Source organism: Pinus tabuliformis, chromosome 9 (assembly GCF_031772625.1).
Source record: "Pinus tabuliformis cultivar Carrire ecotype Pingquan chromosome 9, CPIR1, whole genome shotgun sequence".
In the NCBI taxonomy this organism is placed as follows: domain Eukaryota; kingdom Viridiplantae; phylum Streptophyta; class Pinopsida; order Pinales; family Pinaceae; genus Pinus; species Pinus tabuliformis.
The window spans coordinates 1,332,268,345-1,332,291,481 of record NC_142307.1 but is presented as its reverse complement, the minus strand read 5'-3'; the positions used below and the strand labels follow the sequence as shown (position 1 = coordinate 1,332,291,481).

The following is a 23,137-nucleotide window of genomic DNA, read 5'->3' as shown; positions in this document are numbered from 1 at the left end:
ATTCTGGATTCTCACATTCCTACCAGTGCAGCAACGTGTCCCCAAGTAGAGCCAGATGTTGACCACTACTGGTCAACTACCCATGCAGTACACCTCCTTCCTGTTGGCAGAGAAGGGTAGCTCCTGAGCGACATGTCCATGCCAGCCTACAGTCATCGACAGCTTGATCATTTTTGTTGTAAACCCAGTCTGCATGTTTGAATTGTAAATAATCTAAGCAGATCAGAGTCATGTATGTAAAATTGCCTAGGTGGACCTAACTTTCTAATGATGATCTGCGTCCCGGGAGGTTTTTAGTCTCACCGATCCATGGATCGGCAGAGTTTTCCTTCAAACCCGACCCCAAAGCCGGGATGCATTTTGTTATTAGGACTTTAGGAGAACCCTAGCATGTTAATCTGCTAGATTATAGCTGTGTCGCAGAATTGGGTGGTCTATGAGGGTCTGTATTAAGTGGATTCATCCCTTTGAGATGTAAATTGTAAAAATTGTAAAAAATCATGATGAAATGTGTCTTGAGGGTTGAAAATGTTGTAAATCCCCTCATGAGTCCTAGGTCCTAGGTGCTAGGTGATGATTCCAACGGCTGGGTTTGATGATCCGTCTTAAAATAAATTTAATTTTTTTTTTTTTTTTATGAATAAAAATAACAAATTCATATATAAAAAAAAAAAAAAAAAAAAAAAAAAAATTAAAAAATTTGAAAAATAAAAAATAATAAAAAATAAAAAGCATAAAGCAAAAACCCTAAGCAATAAAATAATAATATTTTTGTGGATCACCCAAAACTAGCCGTTGGGATCATTTCCTTTATGTAGGGTCTTAGGGGGTCATTTTGAGTTGATCTGATCTGTGAGTCTGTACTGAAAGCTCTCTTGTAAATCTGATTTTCTGATTAATAAAAAGACTTTGGGGTTCAAAACTGGCTGGTGTTACTCTCTGGAATCGCTGTGAGGTGTTTGCTTTCTGCATATTTTAGTTTTCAACAGTTAAAATAGCTGATTTTTTTTCAGAGCATTGTGAGTACAGGTATCTTGCTCACGTGCTAGGGTCTGAATGTTGTAGGGTTTCTGGAAAATGGCAGGTATCTCCATTTTCTCTTGAAATCTAGCAGCATTTCTTGCCCTTTTTGCTGATGCTTGCTTGAGGTGTGCAGGAAACTTTTAGGTGAAGGTTATTTGTGGGCGTTTGGGGAAGTTCTGGGCTGAACCAGCCGACTCCCACAAGCTGTTCTGTGCAGAGCCCAGCTGTTTGTGCCCTGGGTTAATCTTTTAGAGTTTATTTCCTGTTTTACATGAGGGATTTTCTTTATTTTCACAGTAAAGTTCAAACGTTTGATATCTTGAAAATGTTACTGCAATCATTGTTGAATCTGGCTGTTTAAGAGCTGTAAAATTTTGTGATTTCACGTTAATTTCGAAGGGTTTTACTTAAAATTTTTGCATATATCTGCGGGCTTTATTTTTCCATCTTGCAGGCTACAGATAAGAGCCAGAAAGGGAAATCTTGCAGGATTCCTATCTCAGTGATCTAAGGGTTTCAGATACAAATTTTTTTTTTAGAGGCGCAGTCACAAGGCACATTTAAATCCAAGTTTTCCCCTCTGTCCTCAGTCAGCTTTTTCACACCTGTGCGCTCTATCCTTCCAGACTTCACAACTAAATAATTCATCTGGCAGTGAAGTGTCGTGGTTTTGATCAGCATGATTTTGCATGGTTGCTGAAAGCCCTGAACTGAACAACAATATTCAGCCATCATTGAAGATACGTTTTATTATTTCAAAAAAAAACATGATTGAAACTTTACTGAGCCATTCAAAATCTTAGCAACGTGAAGCCATTTGCTTTCCCCTTGGCATCGTGTCCCTGCTGGACAATATTCGACTCAGCTGCTTGCCTCCAAATTCCCACAAACCTGTAGCTAAAACAGCACACTCGTATGGTGGTTTAGCAAAATTCAAGCTTCCGTCTTCTTAAATCCTCGCTGTATGCATACACAGAAACGCTGGAGCCGTCTTTCCTCATCAAAATCAACTAAAAAAAAAAAAAAAAAACTGCGCGTAAATGTCATTGTGTCCAGCGTGAAGGGGTTCAAGTGAAGCAGCGGCTGATATTTTGGGGAAAAGTTTCAGTTTTCATCAGGCTGCAAATCGTGAACCGTTTGTCATCTGCAATCTCGGCCCAGGTATCGTTTTTACCTCTGCGTATCACTGCCAGCGTGTTCTACAGGCTTGGTCGATTCTCGTGAAGGTTAGTATCAGCGTTCTTTTTTTAAAATTGGCTGTCTCTACGTATTACTGCGCAAATGGTAGCCGGCGTTAGGTTTTGATTCAATAGTATTTCAGTCAATATCGTTTAACGCTTCACGTTTGCCCTTTGGAAATATCGTAGGTTTTTTCATTTTGATTAGAGTATGTAAAATTTTCTTTTAATTAGATTTTCTCTCCTAAGTTTTGGTTCGTTAGATTTAGATGTAGGTTTACCTTTTTAATACATAGTTAAATTTTCATGTTTTTCTTTGTTTAGGATTTGCATAAATAAAAAAAAAAAAGGGTAATATAAAAAGATTTTATTTTTTACTTACATTTTAACCTTGTTTAATTTAGTTTAGTTTTTACTTAGATTTTAATTTTTGGTTTAGTTTAGGATTTATTTTATGTAGATTTTAATCAGTTCTCAGATTTAAGTTTAGACTTTATAGTTTTTTTTTTTTTTTTAGTTTAGATTTTAAATCTTAATTTTTTAGATTTTTTAATTCAAAAAAAAAAAAAAAAAAATAAATAAAAAATAAAAAAAATAAAAAAAAAATTGGGGAAAATTGTTTTTGCCAGTTCAGTCTTTTATTCATGTTGTATCTTTCACGCTGAGATCTGAGCACGAAATTGATATCTGGTTTCTCTGTTGTTTGAAGCAATTTATTTCTTTTAAGTTGTTGGATATCATTATTTGATGAACATTGTGTTTTACTGGGCATTTAAAGCATTGTTCTCTTTATTTGATGTAAGTGATTGCTGCCTGTGGTTCATATTCTTATATCGTCCAGTTAGTAATCATTTAAGCACCAAATCTCTTAAGGCACTGGTCCGCTAAATCAAATCATCTTAGTGTTTGCCATATTGTGTCTCCGACCAACTAGTCGATAGTTGGTCTCTTTCACCTTGTAGGGTCTACCCCCCTTAGCCACAGGAGACAGGCTTAAACGGAGAGATCGGGGATCAGAGTGACAGCCCCCGGTCTGAGCGTTATCGTGCCAGTTTGCGCGACAACAGGGACTATTTTGAGGCCCAACAGTTCAATGAGCCAATCAAAGAATCAACTAAATCAACAATAGAGTCTCACAACTTCTTCAAATTTTCATTAAGCGAGTGTCCATGGACTCACAATCCATTATGCTTCAACCTCAGAAATTCCACCTGGCTCATGACATACTTTCAATCTTTCAATTCTTCAATCAACTCCCTCTTACATTGGATGAGGAGTACCTCAATCCTTGTCAAAAACATACAATAGAAAAATCACAGGCTCTTCTTCAACATAATTGGATCAGAATGCTTCAATTAGGCTGATCTTGACTGCTCCCTCTAAGTCAAAAGCTCATCCAATCACACATCTTCTTATGTTTGTTCTTCCATCCTTCTTTATTAGCTGCCACAACCCTGGCAGTCTTCATTATGTACATGCAATCCTCACTAGGTGCCAATGGAAGAACAAATCCATCCAACGAAGACAAGATACTAATAATTATTAAAAGAACAAGAAAATAATCTAGAAAGTACTTATCTCTTGAGTGTATGACAACTCCCTCTTGATCTTTCATAGATCCTTGTTTACATCATCAACACGAAGCCCAAGTCCTTATCATTAAGGGGTTTGTCATCAAGGGGACTATATCGCCAAGGAGTCAATGTCGTCATTGTCAAGAAATCTGTGTCAAGAAATCCACATCATTCATATAATCAAGAAATCCATATCAACAATATATCCATATTGTCATGGAGTATATATGAACTATATCATCAAGGAGTCCCTATTATCTGTGAAAATTTCTAACCTGAAATTCTATTGCAATAATTGATTTATTTCACCTACTTATTTCTGACAATAAGTTATTTACGGAATCCCTTCAGCAAACATTAAAACAAATTCTACTATAGTTATCACATAATTACATAGAGAAAATAAAAAGCACAAGAACCAATCACATCAGCACAGCTGTTTTTGGACAATTGTCCCTAGAAAAACCTAATGTGGGAAAACCGGTGCAGCAGATGAGGGTTTTATTAATCTTCAGCAACAATCACTTTACAAGGAATGATTTTACAGAGAAATTGAGACACTACTGAGAGAAAACACCTGAGGCAAGGTTCATCCATCTCCCGGAAACTTTCTGACACCCTAGAGACCCTTCTCCCACTTCTGCATCACTTCTACGTGGTTCTGCGTCCCTTTGCGTCAGCCTGCATGAGGACCGCGTCTCCTGGACTGCGTCTTCCCTCTGCGTTGCCTCTCAATACCCCTGCGTCACCTCCTCCTCAGTCACTGATTGCTGTTGATGCCCTCCTCTTCCTCCACCCTGCAACTCTCCCTCTGAAATCGATCTCCTTCTCTTTGAGAATTGATTTTCCTTGGGATATTGAGTATCTGCTTGGTGTGTTTCCAAATGACTCTCAAGCCTTCTCTTATACTTTTCCTGTTGATGAATCAACGACTGAGATTAAGTCTCTAATCAACGACTAAGATTAAAACAGACTTGACCCTCGTCCCTTAGAAGCTTCTCACCCATATCTTTATTAATACCCATTAATATTTTTATTTTCCTAAGTTTAGACTTAATAACCCATTAAAAATATTAATTATTTTAATAAGTCCTCAGCAAGGTAGAATTTCTCCAAACGATTTTTGGGTCTTGGATATCTCATATGTTCTAGCCCCTCCACAAAATTTTGGAGCTAGAGCACATCTGATGCTACCCAAAATAAACACTCATTCTTAGCGAGGAATGTGATTTATTAGTACTTCCCAATAGAAGCACCACACTGATCCACGACATCGGTCCTCTGCACTGTTTGATGCTCGGTCTACTGCCCCTCATTTACTGCGCTGCTGCAACCTGTACTGCTGCCCATGAAACTGCAACTGTCACTGCTACATCTGTACTACAGCTCCCTTTGAATATGCTGCATCATGTTGCTCATAGCACTGCCACTGCTAACTGCTGCACTACATCTATACTATCCGCTTCTGCTACTGGAACAGATTCTTCACCATCCCCATCTTCTCCCTGAAATAAACAAACTTTGTTCTTCCCAGAGCCTTGGTGAGAATGTCTGCCACTTGTTCTCTAGTAGGAGTGTACCTCAATTGTACTGCCCCTTGTTGGACACAGTCTCTGACAAAGTGACACCTGAGATCAATGTGCTTCGACCGATCATGAAATATTGGATTCTTAGAGAGCTTCATGCAACTCTGATTATCACACAAAGTACTGATCGCTTCCATCTTCCCCTTGAATAGATTCATAAGCAATTTCCTAAGCCATATGGCTTCACACGAAGCTGTGCTAGCTGCCATATATTTTGCTTCAGCGGAACTCAGAGCCACGAATTTCTGTTTTCTACTACACCAGGAGGTCATTCATGATCCAATGTTGACACAGTACCTAGTGGTACTTTTCCGATATATTGAACTTCCGGCCCAATCTGCGTCAGTGAACCCACTCAGCCTGATGTCATTTGCTTGGGTGTACATTAGTCCATGCTCGACTATTCCTTGTAGATATCTGAGAACATGCTTGGATGTTGCCCAGTGTGCCCTTTTGGTTCCACCATGAACTGACTGAGGGTATTGACATCGTAACAAATGTCTAGCCTGGTATTGACCAGATACATCAGGGATGCTATAAGTTGCCTGTACAAGGTGGGATCGACTTCTTTTTCTTCGGATGTATCAATCTTCTTCCAATTGGTGATCATTAGAGTAGCCGTAGGTCTACAGTGCTGCATTCTGAACCTTTTCAAAATCTTTGTAATGTACCTGCCTTGTCCAAGGAAGATTTCACCCTTCTGTTGCCAAACTTCCAACCCTAGGAAATAATGAATCTGTTCCAAATCCTTCATATCGAATTCTGTGGCTAGGTTCTCCTTGCAATCTTTGATGAGCTTGGATGAGCTTGTTAGGAAAAGATCATCCACATATAACACCAGGATTAGAGGCTCATTCTCTACAATAAGATAGTAGAGGTTAGGATTTGCGTCACCCTTGATGAATCCCATCTTCTGCAAGTAGCCGTCGATTCGACTGTATGATGCTCTAGGTGCCTGCTTAAGCCCATACAATGCTTTCTTCAACCCGCATACATGAGATTTCTTCTCATGTGTCTCAAAACCCTTTGGTTGTTCAATGTATACTTCTTCTATCACCCCGTTCAAGAACGTCGTCTTGACATCCATCTGGTGAATCTCCCACCCCATCTGTGCTGCAAGGGATATCACAGATCTAATAGAAGTATACCTGGCTATTGGGGCGAAGGTTTCTTCGTAGTCTATCCCTTCCTTCTGAGCATACCCCTTAGCCACAAACCTAGCTTTGTATTTTTCCACACTGCCATCTGCATCATATTTGACTTTGGAGGTCCATCTTGAACCTACCACTGACCTGTCCTGAGGCCTAGGTACCACTTCCCAGACATCATTGACCATTATAGAACTGTATTCCTCCACCATAACATCTTACCCATACTTGACGCTGAACGACTTCCTGAAAATTAGACGGTTCCCTAACCTGAGCTACCAAGGCCTGGTATCTATCTGGCTGCCTTCGCTCCCTTTTCTCATTCCTGGGTGCACCAACGAAGTCCTCTGCATCCCATAGAATTTGTTGAAGTTCCCAACTCATTCTTCCACTGATAGTGGGTAAATCCATCTGCTCTTCTTCTTCTTGAGACTCCACCTGTTCTAAAGCTTTGTCTTTAGGAGAATTACTGGTACTAGTTTATGTTGGTTGGAGTAGTTGTACCAACGGATCGTCTTTTGATTGCTCCTCAGAAGGCTTTTCTCGGGATTTCTTGAAAGCTCTGTCCTCCATAAACTTTGCATCCCGCCTAACGACTACCTTCTTATTCCTTGGAAGATAGACTCTATATGACTTAGCATTCACGCTATATCCCACAAGATATCCTTTTTCTGCAGTTTGATCCAATTTTTTTCTCTTTTCTTCGGGTATATGGCAGTATGCCAAACTCCCAAATATCCTGAAATGACTAACATCAGGTGTCTTCTCGATAAAGACACTTTCTGGAGTAATCTTGCCCAATGCCCTATGAGGGGTCTTGTTTTGGACATAAATTGTCGTGCTGCATGCTTCTGCCCACAGGAATTTGGGCATATCCTGATCATACAACATTGCCCTAGCTGCTTCCACAATAGTCCTGTTCTTCCTTTCTTCTACCCCATTCTGCTTCGGATTGTAGGGAGCTGTCCACTCTCTTCTGATGCCTTCCCTAGCGCAAAAATCAATGAAGTTCTTGTCAACGTATTCTCCACCATTGTTTGAGTGCAATACTTTTATCTTCTTTCTTGTCGGATTCTCTACTAGAACCTTGAACTCTTTGAATCGACCAAAAACCTCATCCTTGGTTTTTAGAAAGTAGATCCAAGTCTTCCTAGAATGGTCATCAATGAAGGTGACAAAGTACTCAATACCACTAAGAGATTTTGTAGACATTGGTCCGCAGATATCTGAGTGTATCAATCCCATAACACTCTAAGCCCTATTGTTACTTCTGGAAAACACTGCTTTGGCATACTTGCCTAGAGCACAACCTTTGCATACATCATCTCGTTTCATACTTAATTCTGGAACTCCTAATACTATTTTCCCGAGAATTCTCAGAGCCCCATGGTGTAAGTGTCCCATCCTCCTCTGCCATAGTTCATTCAAATCTTTATCTCCGTCGCTGCCTATCAGTGCCATTGGAGATTCTAGTTGTAATCTATGCAACCTGTTACTTCTGATTCCAATCTGGGCCTTCCTTCTCCAACTTGGGTGTTTGACATATACATTCTCCTTAATGAAGAAAACGTCATAGCCCTTGTTTTGAAGTTGAAATAGAGAGAGTAAGTTTATCCCCAATCATGGCACATGCAGCACATTGGTTGCTTGAAGCCGCTTCCCTGCTTTGGTTTGAAAAACTACAGTACCTCTTCCTACGGGGGTACACTTTACCTTATTTCCCATGGTGATCTGAAAATTCATCCTTTCTTCTTGATAATTTGAAAAACATTATCGTATTCATGTCATATGCCAGGAAGCTTCACTATCTATATACCAAACCTCAGAGGAGGCATAACTTGCTAGGCAAGCGACTTCTTCTTCTAGTCTGGAAGATAACATAATCGTGATCCATGTTCTTCATGCTTTCTTCTTTTTCTGGAAATCTTCGTGAGTCCCTCTGAGTTGATACCTCTGCATCATGCTCTTGACCCATAGAAAATTCTTCTCTCCTGTTGCCGGATCTCTGCTCTGATACCATGTGAAAATTTCTAACTCGAAATTCTACTGCAGTAACTGATTTATTTCACCTACTTATTTCTCACAATAAGTTCTTTATGAAATCCCTTCAGCAAACATTGAGATAAATTCTATTGTAGATATCACATAATTACATAGAGAAAATAACAAGCACAAGAACCAATCGCATCAACACAGTTGTTTTTGGACAATTGTCCCCGGAAAACCCAATGTGGGAAAACCGGTGCAGCAAATGAGGGTTTTATCAATCTTCAAAAACAATCACTTTACAAGGAATGATTTTATAGAGAAACTGAGCTACTACTGAGAGAAAACACCTGAGGCAAGGTTCATCCCTCTCTTGGAAACTTTCTGACACCCTGGAGACCCTTCTCCCACTCTTGCGTCACTTCTGCGTGGTTCTACATTCCTCTGCGTCAGCTTGCATGAGGACTGCGACTTCCCTTTGCATTGTCTCTTAATACCCCTGCGTCACCTCCTCCTCAGTCACTGACTGCTGCTGATGCCCTCCTCTTCCTCCACCCTGCAACTCTCCCTCTGAAATCGATCTCCTTCTCTTTGAGAATCGATTTTCCTTGGGATACTGAGTATTTGCTGGTGTGTTTCCAAATGACTCTCAAGCCTTCTCTTATATTTTTCCCATTGATGAATCAACGACTGAGATTAAGTCTCTCATCAATGGCTAAGATTAAAACAGAATGATCCTCGTCCCTTGGAAGCTTCTCACCCATGTCTTTATTAATATCCATTAATATTTTTATTTTTCTAAGTTTAGACTTAGGAACCCTTTAAAAATATTAATTATTTTAATAAGTCCTCACCCGGGTGGAATTTCTCGAAACGGTTTCTAGGTCTTGGAGATCTCATATGTTCTAGCCCCTCCACAAAATTTTGGAGCTAGAGCACATTTGATGCTACCCAAAATCAACATTATCATCATATCATCAAGGAGTTCACATTATCTCGTTCACATCATCTTTGTCATTATAGTTTCACATCATCTTTGTCATTATAGTTTCTTTTTTAAGTGGATTAGATCATAGGCTTAAGATTTTTCTTCTCAAAACCCTCATCATCAACATAGGAACTAGGGTTTCAAGTGGAAGCAAACAATCCCTTTTGACTTTTTCCCTGCATACATTTGATTTCAATATCCAAGGGTTCATGCCTCTTGTTAACATCAAAGCATTGCTGTCATTATCCTTCCAAGACATTTAGAGGCATTAAATTGACCTTATTCTTGTAGTATTGCACCTTGATTGTCTTTTAATGATGCCAAGCCATCATCAATGGATGCTTCTTTTATAGTCTAATGTCTCAGACCTCTTTAATAGTTCTAGACTAAGAAATCCATCATAAAATGATGTTCACACACTCAGATTTAAGTTATTTACTGAAATCTTAACCAAGGCAACAATTAGGTTGGCTTCTTATAACGAAGATTGACTATCTTGACGTAAACCGAATGTCAGCCTTCTAGCAGAAATGAACTTTTTATATATATATATATATATATATATAAAGTCATATTGCCTCTACCTTTAACAACAGTGGCTCAGATGCTTCAAGGTTATCTCAGAGATGACTTACGATTATTGATTTGACTGTCACAAAGAAGGAAGCAGTTTAGGGCTTCAAATAGTAATCCATGCGGGGTCTTTTAGTGGCATATATGACCTTATTCTTCTAGGTCCCTAACCACTTTTCCCAACTCATTGTCCAGATGAGAGGCACTTCCCATGTGCTCGGGACTACATGGGTAGGATGACACTGAATCAATAGTAGGGAAAGAATGTATCACATCCTACTCACAACCATAGGGAAAGGACGAACCACATACTACATATGCAAATCACCGTTAGTAGGGAAATGATGAACCAAATCCTATGTATGCAAATTACCGAGAGTAGGGATATGATGAACCACATCCTATGGAGCAACCACATCACATGTAGGGAAATGATAAACCACATCCTACAAACACAAGTTACAATCACATGTAGGGAAATGATGAACCATAGATCACATAGGATGTGGTTCATCATTTCCCTAGGATGTGTCTTATCATTTACCTACACAAGTTACGATCACATGTAGGGAAACGATAAACCACATCCTACAAACACAAGTCACAACAATCAATTGTAGGAAGGATCCTACACGTGGGGAAAGGATGAACCACGTCCCACCTATTGACCATTGGAGTGGCACTTGATGATTATATGAAGACGCCATGCCCAAGGATGATCCAGAGGACACTTGTACCATCAGATATCATCAGTGAACATAGTTTTTTAACTCTACTTCTATTTTCTCATCATCTTTCTTGTATCTAGATTCCACACCCTGCGGGGAATTGTAATAAGTGATACTAGTAATGATGATTATTGAGTCTGTAACAAGCCTAGGATGTTGGGACTCGATCAGCAAACGAGTACACCTTGGAGTGCTTTTTTTTATCTGGTTAATTATCCCTTCTTTTTTAGAGGCGGATAATTTTTTGGGTTTTTTCACTCACATTTTACCCCAAAGCCAGGGTGACGGTTTGAAGGTTGAGCCCCTAACAGATCTTAGTGTCTAGAGTCGATGTATATTACCATACTAGATCATACAAAAAATTTCGTGGAATTTGGTTAGGTCTAAGTAGTTATTTTTTAATTTTTTAGATTTTTCGCATTGCAGAAATTTTAATAAAATTGTATTTGTAATGTAATAAGTGATGTCTAGAGAAGTTGTATGGGGTATGAGTAATAAAATTGTCATTTTTCATTGGGATTTGCTTCCAACTCTCTATATAATAGAGCCATGGGCTTTCATATTGTATGATGTTATGAGCTATTGTGCTTGGGAAAACTTTGCTCTTATGTACATTTGTTCTCAATTGCAATAAAAGACTTTGGGGTTCATTCATGAGTTGTTCTTCTTTTGGAGTATGATGATTGACTCACTATTGGTATAATTTCCTTTGCTCATGCTTTGATTTATTTTATTTCCATATGCTCTTGTAGATTTGTTAATATAAAGCTATCTTGCATTGGCAATTGATTTAGGACTATGCTCTAGGTGTGGAAATCTTTAGTTATTTTCCAATAAATTTCTAGAGTTTTCTTATCATTGCTTATTTGCTAAATCTGTATGGGACTAATGTTTGATTGAAGTTTTGTAGAGGAAAATCTTGTTGGGATTCAAATATCAAACATGAGGGGAAGTCTTTGGAGATAACACAAGTGAGCAATGGATGATATTGAAGGATCCCATGGCATAGCTATCTGCTCTCTGCTATAGTGGAGACCCATGGCTGTCAATGCACACCCTACAAATGCCAATATGACCATTTGGAGGGCTTGGACCTCGTATAACAAGACCAAACCCCAAGATGATGACTCACCTGCAATCCTGTATAAGATCCAATGTGTCTCCTCACCTTCCAATACAACAAATCATCATTGTAATTGAGTAAATGATCTTACAATTCATGGAACCAATTTGACACTTCACTGTGGCATGCCCTTCCATAATGGACTTTAGAGTGTACACGTGTCTCCAAGTTCAAGAAGGAGGTTAATCAAGGACCCTATTAGGTGATTTCAGCCTCGAAGGGAGTGACAGGTCCATGGTACATCCATCAAGTGGTAGGTGTCATGTGATATAATGATGGAATGGAGTGGGGCATCAGGGGAAGGCTCCAAGCTACATGCTAGCCATAGTACAAGGGTAGTTATGACAAGGGAAGCCCACACTTGGGCGTATGAATGTAGGAGGCAACAATCGTGGTACATGAGTTACCCCGACCTTTGTTTTTCCACCCTTCTTCATATGTTGTTTGCCTTTTATTAATTTTTCTTTTATCACTGCTTGGGGCTCTAGGGGATGAGAGCATGATGCGAATGAGATAGCAGTGAATACCCCCTTAAGGTTGGATAGTTCATCGCCCACCAAAGGTTTGGAGTCTGGACAATCATGGGTTCCTTAATGATGCAGGGGGCCAATATAAGGGGTCCTATGAACGAGGGTGATGGCCATAATGATGGGGGTAGAGCTCATGTTGGGCTTTTGTCCAAGTGCTAAATTTGTATGTCCCACCCATCTTTTGCATTTTATGGTACATTTCCTGTTGAGAGTGGCCAAATTATGCTTTTTGTTTTTTTTTAGTTGCATCAACCTTGGGGCATCGTTCCAGGGCCGACCCAAAGTGTGGACAAGGGGAGGGGGAGGCTAACTCCTTGTGGACCCAATGGACAAATGTGGATCCAGATGGGAAATATGTGAAAAGGGGTAATAATGAATAGAGGGGAGTGTGTATGTGGTATTGGGAAGTAGGACCATGCAACCAAAATCGGGATTTCCCATGTAGTGCCACTCCTAAAGCTAGTAGCCAATAAAGGAGATCCCACGGGCCTAGGGTACAAGGTTAACCGCGATGTTGGACAGAGCGGACAAGAGTACAAACCAATCCATTCTTTTTGCTTAATCTCCCCACTAATCCATGCCCAAAAGTGTCCATGATAAGTAAACAAAAATACCAACTACATAATGAAAGCCATACCTTTGGGCTTGGAAGACCCAACTTCGAACAATCTATGATGACAAATGGGTGAGGAAGCATAATGGCTATCTCAGGTGGCAGAGATGGTGGCACAACGAACTATCTGGTGGCTGCAAGGGGCTGCTGGCTGCCCACTGAGGACCATGTAGGAGAAAAAATTCTCCTATAGATATCATCCACAGGTGGTGGGTAACAAGACCTAGATTGCCTAGTGGGTCTCTACACTGTGCACTAGGCCTGCTAGATTTTGCAGTAACAGTAACCTTGCAAATCTGCTCTAAAGCACTTAAAGTTTGCTCTTACAAAGTGCATATTTGTGTGTAAGATAATCAAAACAGCTTAAAGTTTAGAAATTAATATCTGTGACCATAGTGCTTCAAATTCTGGGGAGGTGGAGAATAAAACCAATTAAGCAGGAGTGTTTTCCCAATGTTAATTAATTCAGAAAATTCAAGTGAGTGAGGAAACACATCAAACAACTGAGATTTAGCCACTAAATAAGATGATACCTTTAATCGAAAGCTGCTGTACTACAAAATTTGGAGATATTGACTTCAACATTGAAGCATTCCAGGGGACATCAAATTGCCTCCAAGCACCTTTTCTTACCATGTGCAAGGTTAGACTCACATGCACAGGGTGAAAGCAACCTCTCACTCTCAGTGACTAATGTGCTCTCTCACACATTCAAACAAAAGGAATGGGAGGAAAGGCAAGAGAACTGAAGCCAAATAATTGGAATAAACAAGTGCCCAGTGTCCTTGTTATCCCTCTATCTTTTCATAGAAGCCTCCTGTTAGAACAGAGGAGAGACTTAGTCTCATGTGCCGTGCCTAATTTCTCTGGGACAGGTTTCAGGGGTAAGAGGTGTACATTACGATTTTGTAGAAAGTATGATTGCTGTTAGAATGTAGAAATCTGAAATTCAGATTATGTATGATGTTACATATATGATACTGATCATTGAAGCATAACTTTGTTTACTGAAATGTAAAGTGTGCTATTTGACATTTCTTTTTGTTTTTATTTTTATTTTTTATGTTATTTTAGGCATTTTCTAGAAGCTGTGCTTGCCCTCCCACATTGTATTCATACTAATTGTATTCTTCAGTCCCATTGACCTACTTTTGTGGTCATTCTTTGGACATTAAGAAAATTATCTTATCTTATGATGTAGAAATCTGTAATTCTGATATTTTATGGTGTTAAAATCTAGAATTCTAACATTCTCCAACTCTAATTTAAAAATGTCAGTTTATTTTTCATATAAATATATAATTATAAGAAAATGGGGTGGCGATTTCCTGAATCCTGATTTCTAAATTTGGGATGGCTGCTATATCTGCACTGGAAGGTTTTGCTGATTGTGAGACACAGGAATTGTGTATCTTGTAATGAATTCGTTTTGCTTTAAAAGACGTTTTCTTTCTTTTTTCAATTTTTCTGTAAACATTTTCCTTTGAGTTGTTAATAGCCTTATATTTCTCTTTGTTCTGTTTTGAGTCTTGACAATAGCCTGTGCATCCCAGAGTGAGAAAGACATGGAGCATCTTAAAGACATTGGTCTCATGTAGCTAATTTAGAATGTAGAGAATAGTGGGGATGGAGAAGTAATGGTTCAAGCGAGGAAAATTATGTCATTAATTTAATTCTCTATGTTTTACTGATTTATCTAAAAGGTTGGGTCTTTCATAAATGCGCTTGGGCCTAAGTGAAAATGTAAGGCACAGAGAAACAATGGATCATACAAGGAGAGATTTAGTATAATTAAATTGCCTTCACTATGAGGAAGGAAGTTTTTACAATCAAGATTCAAATTTCCTTTTGAATAGATGAGGTATCAAAATGTTCTTAATCCTAGCAATGTCATGAAAATTCAAACATGACAAACAAATGGCTCAACTAGCATTGCATTTGTTGGATACTTTTGTGTGATGATAAATCATTAAAGGTTTTTCCTTATGAAACACACTTGTGCGCACAAATATTTTCTGCTCAGGAAATTCCTTGTTGGCTTTTGCAGTTTGTCAATCTTCCAGCTTATACGGCCTGTTCCAGGTGATTGCTAAACTAGTAATCTTATATTTTGTATATTTCCTCCATGGCTGAAGCTTTGAACTGGATGTGAATGCATGAATCAACAATTTGTATGCGTTCATTGAGATTTGACAGTAGCCATCAATCTGTTTTATAATAGGAAGAGGCATCCTTGTATGGGATTTTAAGTGCAGTGTAATAGTCTCTAAATAGTTGAGGTTAGCTAGCACTCCTTTTTTTCCTATGGTGTGTCTTTGTCCTGCAATATCTATACTTCTAAGTAGATAATGAATTGGTACACATTCTTTTTTTGTGTAGCTATGTTTTCTATTGAAATAGACATCAATACTGACTTTATCAGTTACACTGTATCTTGATCTTGTATTTCTTTGTTGTCTGTATCTGCATTTGTGAAGTGGTGGTAGTCGTGATTAAACAATTTTTGTGAAATTTCCTTAATTGCAACAATTGAAATTTAATATTCTATCTACTGGAGATTATTTGTCCTCATAAATTTAATTTGGCAAATAATGGTTAATTCACTACTGCAATTTTCACAAATAAACACAGGAATTGTGAAATAATGCACACACACACAAATATTGACACCAAGGTTTTTGGACAATAGTCCTTGGAAAAACCCCAATGTGGGGAAAACCAGTTCTGCAGATGAGGGTTTTATTACTATTATTCTTCAAGAATTTGAGAAATGCAACTGCTTGCCTCTCATTGGCAAAGCTCTGGCAAACAGTATTCTCTTCACTAAATCAATATAGAGACACAAGAGTCTCCCTCTGTTGAAAGCCTGAAATTTTGGTTTTCATCTATATCAATCATATATTAATCACAAGTTTCATCTACCTCAACCATATGTATATCATAAAAAGTTCATTACTACATGTATAAAATTAAACAACTTCACATATCTGGTTTCTCTTGGTTGACTGCTAAAATTGGCAACTAGGGCCAAACTCCATGTGGGTCATCTTATTAATGGCAACTGATTTTTTTTTTTTGGATCCCTCTCATCGAGAGGTGTAGGATTGATCTAAATATCATCCGATTCCGATAAGTATTCATGAAGATATGAATTTATTTGTGTTATGGGACGATTCGTCAAGGTCGGCCAGCACCCAAATAAACCCCACAAGTGGTCAACGTTTTAGTATAAAAGGAGATGACTTGAGAGTCATTCCTTACACACTCATATCTCTTGATCTCTCCTCTCCACTTGTTTGGGTTGTCCTCTCTCAAGGAGGACGTAGTGGAAAGGGTCTTTTAGAGAGCCCTAGACACAGTGAACTAAAGAGCCCTAGCCTCAGTCTTATGAGGAGATCTATTTGCAGGTAAGAGGAGACCTATACGCAGCTCAAAGAAACCCTTATACACTGTCAAGAGGGAGTCATATTTGCAGCTCAAGGAGGAAGCCTAGCTGCTGTCCAAATGGGGAGATCTAGCCACAGTGAAGGAGGGCTATACACAGCTGAAGGAGAAGCCCTAATGCGCAGTCCTAAAGTGACCTAGCCGCAGGTCAAAGGTGCGTTAATCTACACTTAAAGAGAGGCCCTAATCTGCTGTAAAGAGAGCTCCAAAACACAGCTAAAGGGAGTCCCAAATCCACAGTCATAAAGGAGACTAGGACGCTGTCCTACTTGCTGTCAAGAAAGCTCCAATACGCAGCAAACAGGGAGCCGCCTTAAGTCCGCTGTCCTAAGAAGCTCTATATTCGCAGTCAAAGAAGCCTAAAGCCACTGTCAATGGAGCCCTAATACTCAGCTATGTAAAGACCCTAAGACGCAGCACAGGTAGCCCTAGAACACAGCAAGAAAGTGTCTTAACACAGCACTAAGAATGGACAGTGTGTTTGCTGTAGGTGACTGTGTGATAAAGGAAGACTGAAGGGCTGAAGAGGAGGTCGTGTATCTTGCTAGAAGGCAGAGGATAGAGGGAGCTGTTTGAGAGCTCATAAAGGATGGAACAGTCCTCCAGAAAGGCTGCCTCAGACCTGTTCTAAGGGCTGTATAATGCTACTGTAATAAGAGATGGACAAAGCCATTGTCAAGGGTTAGAAGTATGCGTTTGAGTGCAGGTAAGTGTTGTCAGCTTGGCCATGTTCATGAGGAAGGCAACGCTACTGTTTGAGACTGTTTGGGTATCATTTGGGAAGGTCAAAAGTTACAACTAGCTGTTGTGCTAGGCTGCAAGCCATAGCACACAACTGAGGTTGTGTTAAAGACTGTCAAGGGTGGGCAGCACCTTCAAAGGGCAGCGTGGCATGAGAGAAAGCTCTCCAAGGTAAACTACAGTCCTAAAAAGACTTATCTCCTGACTGTGTGGAAGACTACAAATCATAACAGCAATGGCAATTAGTGTAGCAGTTGTACATAGGAGCAGCAGTAGCACAGTAAGCATGGTGCAGCAGTGGCACTATGTACAGCAGTGCTAGACACTGTGATAGCAGCAGCATGAGGTGCAGCATTGAGTGCAGATCCGTGATGAGAGCAACTCAGTGATTGGAGCAGCACGGTGAGGTGCAGCATGTGGACGAGATGCAACACAATGATAGGTGAAGGAGTCACCTTGGAGAATCAGTTGAAGCAGCATGTCTTCAACTGATCTCATGTAGAGATGATCTATTCTCTTATATAGAAAGTCGAAGTGTTGACTTCTGTTGTACATGTACTATCTCTCTCTCTCTGCTGAACTATTGAAGAACATATAAGAAGAATTGACAAAGGGTTTCCCCACATCGGAGTTTGTCCCTGGTTAGTGCCATATCTTGTGTTCTCTTGTTTTGGCTTGTCTTTTGCGATTTATGTTTATGTTCTATCTGCAGTTTACTTTAATGCTGATGTGATTGCTAATCTGGAAAAGATATTGAGCTAACTATGAAAATTGAAAAATTGCTCTAAGCATAGAACATACCTAAAATTAACATTGACGAAGTTGATCCATGGTTGAATCCTGAATCTAGTCTTGAGCTTCCGCTTCCAAACCGACTAATTCCTCCTAGCCAATCTGGAACAAGCCTCTCTGGCTCCCAGACCCAAAAGACTTCAAGATTGAAGTCTTCTAGCCCCCGTGCCCAAAACCCCAAGAACAAGGCCTAAATCTCATAGGTATATAGCTAAAATCTGAGCCCCAAGACTCATTCCCAAATTCTCTCTCCCAGATTCTCCATTTCTTCCATATATCCAAATTTCCCCTAGAAGAACCCCCCTGCTCTCACTTCTCATTTAGATTTTTTTATATAGGGAAGGTTTCTTCCCTCTGAAGAAACCCCACCCTCCTTTCCTCCAATCAATCTTAAGTTTTAACCTTATCCATTAATATATTATTACTTGAGTTGGTCATTATACATTAAATGGGATTTTTAACTTTATCATCTCAACCGACTTCGAGAAGAGGATTTTTTTTAAGTACCTTAGCATGACTTGCCCAAAGATTATGAAGTAAAATAAATCTTGTCCATTGTAATAATAATTATGTTAAATGATCCAAAAATACAATCTTATCATAGGTTATAAAATTAGAATAAAATAATTATTAATTTAAGATATTAAATTAATAATTATTATTCTAGAATGTTTAATTACTTAGAATTAGTATATTGTTGTAACTAGATATGACTCTCCAAATATGTCATATCTTAGGCTCTATTTTAGGAGATTTGTTAGCTAGTTGGTTTGAATAGCATTTATTGTAAATGGACACTTGTTATTTAATAAGTGATCCATAATTAGAGGTAGTTAGGACATGGAGCTTATAAATAGCTCATTGCAAGAGTGTTTGGATGTTCGGGTGTAAACTCTTGCAAAATCAAATTATGTAATTATTTTTTTTTCGATTAATAAAATTACGTGTCTGAGGACACTTCTGCCATTATTGTGGTATTATAGCTCCAGTAATGCTGCAGTGGATGTGAGGAGGAGATTCCAGCGTTACAGGCACATGGAAAACTCCATTAATTTGGTCAGTGAATATTTGGTATGCAATCTATTGATTTGATATCTATTTTTTTCTGGAAATGAACTTTATTGAACTTTAATTGTATCATTGATTTTAAATTTTTAAATCTAAAAATCATTCTTTGTATTATTCCCCTATTGCGCATTTGCTTGGTTGCCACGGATTAAAATTCATTTTCTATATTATTCCCCCTCCTGGTGACTACCACCCTTAGCAGCTATAGACTCCAGAAGCATCTCAATAGTCATTCTAGATGGAAACGCATGAGGATTAATTATAAGATCTGGACGCATTCCTGTAACTGCTGAAAACGGCATATCAACATCAGGCCATAACTGTGAGCAAACACCCTTTTGTCCATGGCGGCTACTGAATTTGTCACCCATGATTGGATTTTGGCTGCCGTGTACTCGTATTTTTACCTTTTGTAAAGGATCCTTTGGCTTTGTTCCAATCACCGCTGAAATCCCTTGACTTGAACCCACTTCAGATAGAAGACGGAATGCAGCAAAAGTATCTTGAAACAATAGCGCTTGCAAATTCTTCGGCACCTTGCTGTATCCCCCTCTCAAGATTACGGCCAATTCCTTGCATGCTTCCGCATAATTGCATTTGCGAGAGAGGGCAATTCGGAGCTCCAATTGTTCGTATCTCTGCAACATGTTCCGCCTAGATTATTCTGAAATGACACAGTTTTGAAACTTCAGATTAATTGAACCTTCGTGTAAACTGAAGAACGGATTTAAAAAGAGTTACGGGGAAAGTGACTTTATTGATAGAAATTAAATATAATGCTGATATATTTGCCTCAGTTTTTGTGGTGGTTCAAAAGATGATCCTAACGGTTCTTGTCATGAAGCATGCTTGTAATTGATAGCAGGGAGTCTTTGATACGTATGAATCAGTTCATAGATCCTTTTTTCTAGGGATCTCAATGTCTGTTATTCTATTCTATCTGCAATCCTCCGCGTTGTGGGCTTGATCCCACTCGTAGCTACAACCGTATTTAGTGTGCCAGTTGCTGATTGCTGTGCAATTTTTGGTGCCCAGTCAATTGCTTATTTTGTGCAAAGTGCCCTTCATCCTCATCGGCAATGCCATGATGCCCACGCTGTGATTTGCTCTGAATTTGATGATCAGCCAGCCAACGTGAGAGCCAACTAGCGCCAACCAGCCAGCGTTGCCAGCCAGCCAGCGAAGCCAGCGTTGCTAGCCTGTGTGGAACAATGAAAAGCATGTTACTTAAGCACGTTACTTAAGTGGATTTTCAATGAGGGTATATGGAGAAAAGTTTTGGAAAGTTTATTTGTAAAGATAATGGAGGGATATAATACTTTTGGAGAAATAAGGTTTTTTTTCATATTTTGTAATTTGTAATTTGGAGAGATAAGGAATTTTCTCTTATTTGTAAAATAATATTTTTGGAGAAATAAGGTGTGTAGGGTTATTTGTAAATGTTTAGGGCAGTAAATTTTTTGGAGTAATAAGGAGATTTTTCTTTGTAATTTGTTTCTGGAGAGATAAGTGTGACATTGTAACTCAAAGTAATTTTACTTTGAGGGGGGGGGGTAACCTTTTTTTTACCAAGTTTTGCAAGAGCATCATTATAAAAGTCAAATTTTGAAAGTTACCTTGTAATTTTTGAGAAATTGACTAGAGCCAAGTGCAAAGCTCAGTCATTTTTCTCCTACTTCAACGACTATACGAGGGTCAAGGCCAAGCCCCGATAGATCGTGTTTTTTTTTTTTTTTTCCGTGGTGTGTTGTGTTGTCCATCTTGACATTTTTTGTTCTGATTCTTGGTGCGAAGCTTCAACGCTACAATGTCTAAGTTGATTAATTTGTTTTCTGATTCCGACAAACTTGAAGGCACAAAATCTTATAAAACATGGCACCGTCTCATCGAAAGCACTCTCATTTACAATGAATTATGGCAGGGTATATGTGATGGAGATATTAAGCTGAATAAACCCACAGATGCAGCTGCACTAGCAAAATGGGAAGTTAAGAATGCCAAAGCCTTAGCTCTTATTAAATCTTTTGTGAATGATGAAATGTATGTCCATATAGAAAATGCTACAGATGCATGGTCTGCTTTGAAAGCCTTTAAAGACCTCTTTGATATTTAGCCTGAATCAAATAAAGTTGATCTACAATTAAAATTGTTACAACAAAAATTGACTGAAGGAGGTGATGTTCTTGAATATATCTCAAGACTTAAGAATATTAGGCAGGAAATCATTAATGCTGGTTTTCCAACAATAGATGATAGTTTTATGGTAACAATTGTAATTGCTGGACTTCCTTCTTCCTACACGCATTTTTTGGAGACTTTACAATTAACTGGGAAATTAGAGAAATTAAAGTTTGATGAGCTCTATGAAATGTTGACCCAACATGATAAAACCTTTGGGAAGAAGAAGAAAGTTGGTGAAGATGTTTTTCTCACAAAGGCCAACACTAGTAAATCATCCGCAGACAATTCTCGAGGTAGAGGCAGAGGCAATCAGAATCAAGCAGCACAAAGTCGAGGTCGAAGCCAAAGCAGAGGAAACAACTTTAATAGAGGCAACAGTTCAGGAAGAAGTAATTTTCAAGGTAGAGGAAACAACCAAGGAAGAGGCAATTTTCAGGGACAAGGAAATAATAATCAAGGTAGAGGACAATCTCAACATAGAAGTCAAAGCAGAGGCAGAGGACAATCTTCAGGAAGAGGAAGAGACTTAAGTCAAATTGTGTGTCGAAGATGTAATAAAGTTGGCCATTATGCTGAAGATTGTCGAACATCTCTTAATAAAATTCCCAAGTTTCAGCAGCACTCAGCGCAATTTGCAAATGATCAAGATGACGATAATTTAGAATATGTTTTTACTTCCTCACCAGTATCACAACTTTCATCCCATCTTAGAAGTGATTATGAAGATGCCTAGATCTTGGATTCCGGGGCAACTCAGCACATGACTTGTCGACGTGATTTTTTTTGGAATTTTCAAGATTGCCAACTTAACTCCATTTTTCTTGCTGATGATACAAAACATACTCCTTATGGGAAAGGAGCAGTTAAAGTTTTTCTCCCTGGCATTGGAGAAAAAATGATTTCCAATGTATGGTATGTACCAACTTTTAAGAAAAATTTGCTCTCTTTAGTCACGTTTCAACAAGTTGGACATCAGGTGATTATGGAAGATGGTTTAGTCAAGATTAATTCAGTCAAACAGAACTTGAAAACAGTCATGATAGGTTATGAAGATGGAAAACTGTTACAGATGAAAGGGACAATTATTCCAAGGCATTCTGATTTTGTAGGGGCAGTGACTACAGGTATTTCACCTATAAGACTATGGCATGTAAGGTATGGACATTTAAATTTTGAGAGTCTTTCTCAATTGTAGAAACAAGGAATGGTTAAAGGACTTCCCACTTTCAAAAGGGAAAATGCAAAATGTGAAGCTTGCATTTATGGCAAACAAAGTCGAGAAAGTTTTCCAACAAGTTCATGGCGTGCAAACAGGCGGCTACAACTAGTTCACAGTGATGTTTGTGGACCACTACAAACTTCATTTGGTAGTTGCAAATATTTCTTACTATTCATTAATCATTTCAGTAGAATGACTAGGGTTTACTTTTTGAAGAACAAGTCAAAAGCATTTGAGAAGTTTAAAATTTTTAGCCAACTTGTTGAAAATGAAGTCAAAGAAAAGATAGGTACTCTTAGGACGGATAATGGGGGAGAATTCACTTCAAATGAATTCAAAACTTATTGCAATGAAAATGGCGTAAGACGACATCTTACTAATGTTTACACTCCACAGCAAAATGGAGTGGTCGAAAGAATGAATCACACCTTGTTAGGAATGGCGAGATCCATGTTAACTTTCAAGAGGTTAAGTCCAACATATTGGGCAGAAGCAATACATACAGCTGTCTACTTAAGAAACAGATCTCCAACTGCTTCTTTAGACGGAATCACACCTTATGAAGCTTGGTTTGGTTTCAAACCTCGAGTTAAACATCTTAGAGTTTTTGGATCAGTATGTTATGCCTTAGTTCCGAAAGAA

At 38.8% G+C, this 23,137-nt stretch overlaps 1 protein-coding gene across 1 annotated transcript in view; it reads left to right on the top strand.

The window, feature by feature from the left end:
* LOC149153433 (uncharacterized) overlaps positions 1 to 23,137 on the top strand; it is a 317,859-nt gene that overhangs the window by 216,810 nt on the left and 77,912 nt on the right. The window contains exon 4 of the mRNA XM_089441125.1: positions 15,098 to 15,132. Within this exon, the coding sequence (XP_089297251.1) occupies positions 15,098 to 15,132 (35 nt within the window). The remainder of the gene's footprint in view (positions 1 to 15,097; positions 15,133 to 23,137) is intronic.